Consider the following 2,917-nt stretch of genomic DNA (forward strand, 5'->3'; position numbering starts at 1 on the left):
GGAAGTTTGAAAGTAGCGCCAGTGGTGGAGAAATTGAGAAGCAAAAGGTTAGCGTGGTATGGACATGTTATGCGACGAAATGATGGGGACCTAAACCAGAAAGTGTTGAGATTGAATGTGGATGGCTACAAAGGAAGAGGAAGACCGAAGAAAGTATAGATGGATTGTGTGAAAGAGGATTTGCTTAAGAAAGGAGTGGATTCAGATATGACGGCTGATAGAAATGTATGGAAGAGCAGCACATACTGTGCCGATCCTCCATAAGGGATAAGAGCAAGTGGATGATATGAGTTAAAAATATAAAGAATGGTTTCTATCCAACAGATAATAAGCATAAAATGCTTACTAATTTATTACTGCCCAAACATTCATAGTAGAATTTAATAGAAATGAGAAATTTGACAGAGCTAATTAAATAATTACTTATTAGTAATAGATGTGTTTATATCCTTAAATAAAACAAAGAAATTACAAACTAAATCCCTAGACAATAAATGACATTTTCATTCTCATAGCATTGTTACCAACTAAAATTATAGTACTCTATCTCGATTTAAAAAAAAGTAACAATATGTCTTTGTAAGGAAACTCACTTTTACTAAAAAGTAATTAATATATAGACATAGAAATAAAAAATTAAATCTCTAACTTCTAAGTTAATTCAAGATTTTTTTGCAGAAATTATAGAAGCCACATTTCTCACGTTTAATGCCACTATTTTCATATATCATGATAAAATTTCACTCCGGTGATTTTGTCCTTTTATTGTTAAAGGGAATGTAAAGGATAGCAATATATAGGACTAGTTACTGCAGTAGGAATCAAGGAACGTTTATCAATCACGAGAGTTCAGAAAAATCACGAAACAATTCGCAAGTTTCGTAGCCATAACTAGCAATAAGTTATCACAAGTTCACTGTAAGCCATTCATTATAAGGTAAGATAATAGCCTATAAGAATTTCATTGTAGTCAGATGTCTTCATGTGTTACCCATTCGTAAAACAATCAGTTCGTCCGCAGTGCTCCTTGTGAGCAATTCTCTGTTAAATAATAAAGTCTTAGTTTTTTTAAAACACTACTTCGAGCTCCCAACTTAACTGGCACAGTCGAAAAGGTAGGATATAGCAAGCGTTTGGTAAAATCCCAGCGCATATATTCTAGAAAAAAGAACTCAAGAAGCCAAGTTGCAGTAACAAACTTAGCAAAGCGGCGAATTCCTGGGTCCACCTCCAGTCGAGAAAGGAAACAAAGGCAACGCAGAAGATGCTCTTGGGGTAAGCGATAACACACAAAAACAATCTACTTCGAACTTCATACTTAACTCGCGCAAAGGTGAGAAATAATTAGTAATCAATAAATTCACCATACACCTGATGGAAGGTTCAAAATTTGATTAAAACTCGTGATTAATAGACGCCCTTACAAAATGACTGGCACTGCCTTATATTAATAATCTTCTAAATCATCTTGTTCAATGTTAGACACATCAAGTAATTGTTCATTATGAACATCTACTATCTCTTCCAGCTCATTATTTTCAATTACTTCTGTTAATTCCTTAATATCTTTCACCGGTTCTTTCTCGACTTTCTGTACGTCTTTAAGTTTTACTTCAGCGGATACATTATCAACAATTTCAATATGTTTTATTTTTGCATCTGTTTTCTCTTCTTTCAGATCATCCGCGCCTTCATCATCGCCGATCATTTCATCATCTATTTCATCAACTATGCCTCCTGCTATTTCTTCACCGAATTCCTCATATTCATCGCCACTTGTATGTTCATTAGTGGGTGGTTTTTTATCAGCTTTTTTGGACTTTTTGTTAGGTCCGGCGAGGTGCAGCGGTTTGAAGGACATTATCAGGCCATCACCTGTTACAAGAAAAAATAAATTAAACCCAACTCAGATACTTAGATTAGGTAGGATCTTTAGTAGGTATTTTTAATCTGAAGGACCGATTATATTAGACTAGAGACTATTACGAAAATGACAGGATAACAATAAAAAGCAATTAACTGTGTACTGATCGATTTTTTTCGTACAGAAACATTTTAAAACTGTGGTATTGGCTTAATTTCGCGTCGTCAATGCATACTCTATTTTCAAAAACTCGCAGTGGGCCTAGTCATCAAACTTAGGGTACAGATATAGATCTACAACATTAAAAAATATAGACGAGGCAGAGAACAATTTTTTTTTCACCGGTGCTTTCTCTGAAAGGTGCCTCGTGTCCTTGTATTGACATGTATTACAACATTATAGGATAGCTGCTAAGACATATTATTAGTCCCTTTCCCGCCATTTTCTTATACGGGAAGGATGGGAAGGGAAAGCGGAGGAGACACATAGGAAGGGGAATTATCTTTTTGTGCGTCTTTTCCATTAAGGGTTGAGAACGCATCTGCAATTGCGGATGTATGGGTAGCAATCGCTCGTTGAATTCAGTTGGGCGTTTGCTACCTTACAAAATAGTAGGGAAAATTTGTTGATGACTAGATATTTACCTATATCGATATCCTTCTTGGTGCATAGATAATCATAGCTGGGGTAATCCTGACAGACTACTACGCAGAGCTTGCCGTAGGCGGATTTCCTGCAGCTGATGACGCCGTACGGCTTCAGGAGCGGGCCGACCTCGCGCACGCGGAACTTGCCGTTAGCGAACATACGCAGCGGCAAGTTGCACGTCACGTTCAACAGGCGCTTAGTTATGTCCAGTTTTATCACCTGCAAATTGTAACACGATTATTTAATTGTTGTTTATTTAAAAAAAATGGATCTGGATGTTGGGCAGTAAAAGGAACGGATGAAAGAAGACTACACGTGACAGAAATGCGAATGTTAAGATGGATGTGTGGGGTAACACGAATGGATAAGATACGAAATGAGTATATTAGAGGAAGTTTGAGAGTA

At 36.6% G+C, this 2,917-nt stretch overlaps 1 protein-coding gene across 1 annotated transcript in view; it reads right to left on the reverse strand.

The window, feature by feature from the left end:
• Positions 1-1,447: 1,447 nt before the first annotated feature.
• Positions 1,448-2,917, reverse strand: part of LOC106108702 — a 6,334-nt gene continuing 4,864 nt past the window's right edge. The window contains exons 6-7 of the mRNA XM_013289962.1: positions 2,509-2,731; positions 1,448-1,875 (exon numbers count right to left, since the gene is read on the reverse strand). Of these exons, the coding sequence (XP_013145416.1) occupies positions 1,448-1,875; positions 2,509-2,731 (651 nt within the window). The remainder of the gene's footprint in view (positions 1,876-2,508; positions 2,732-2,917) is intronic.

The sequence above is a fragment of the Papilio polytes genome, unplaced genomic scaffold (genome assembly GCF_000836215.1).
Source record: "Papilio polytes unplaced genomic scaffold, Ppol_1.0 DF821400.1, whole genome shotgun sequence".
Lineage (NCBI taxonomy): Eukaryota > Metazoa > Arthropoda > Insecta > Lepidoptera > Papilionidae > Papilio > Papilio polytes.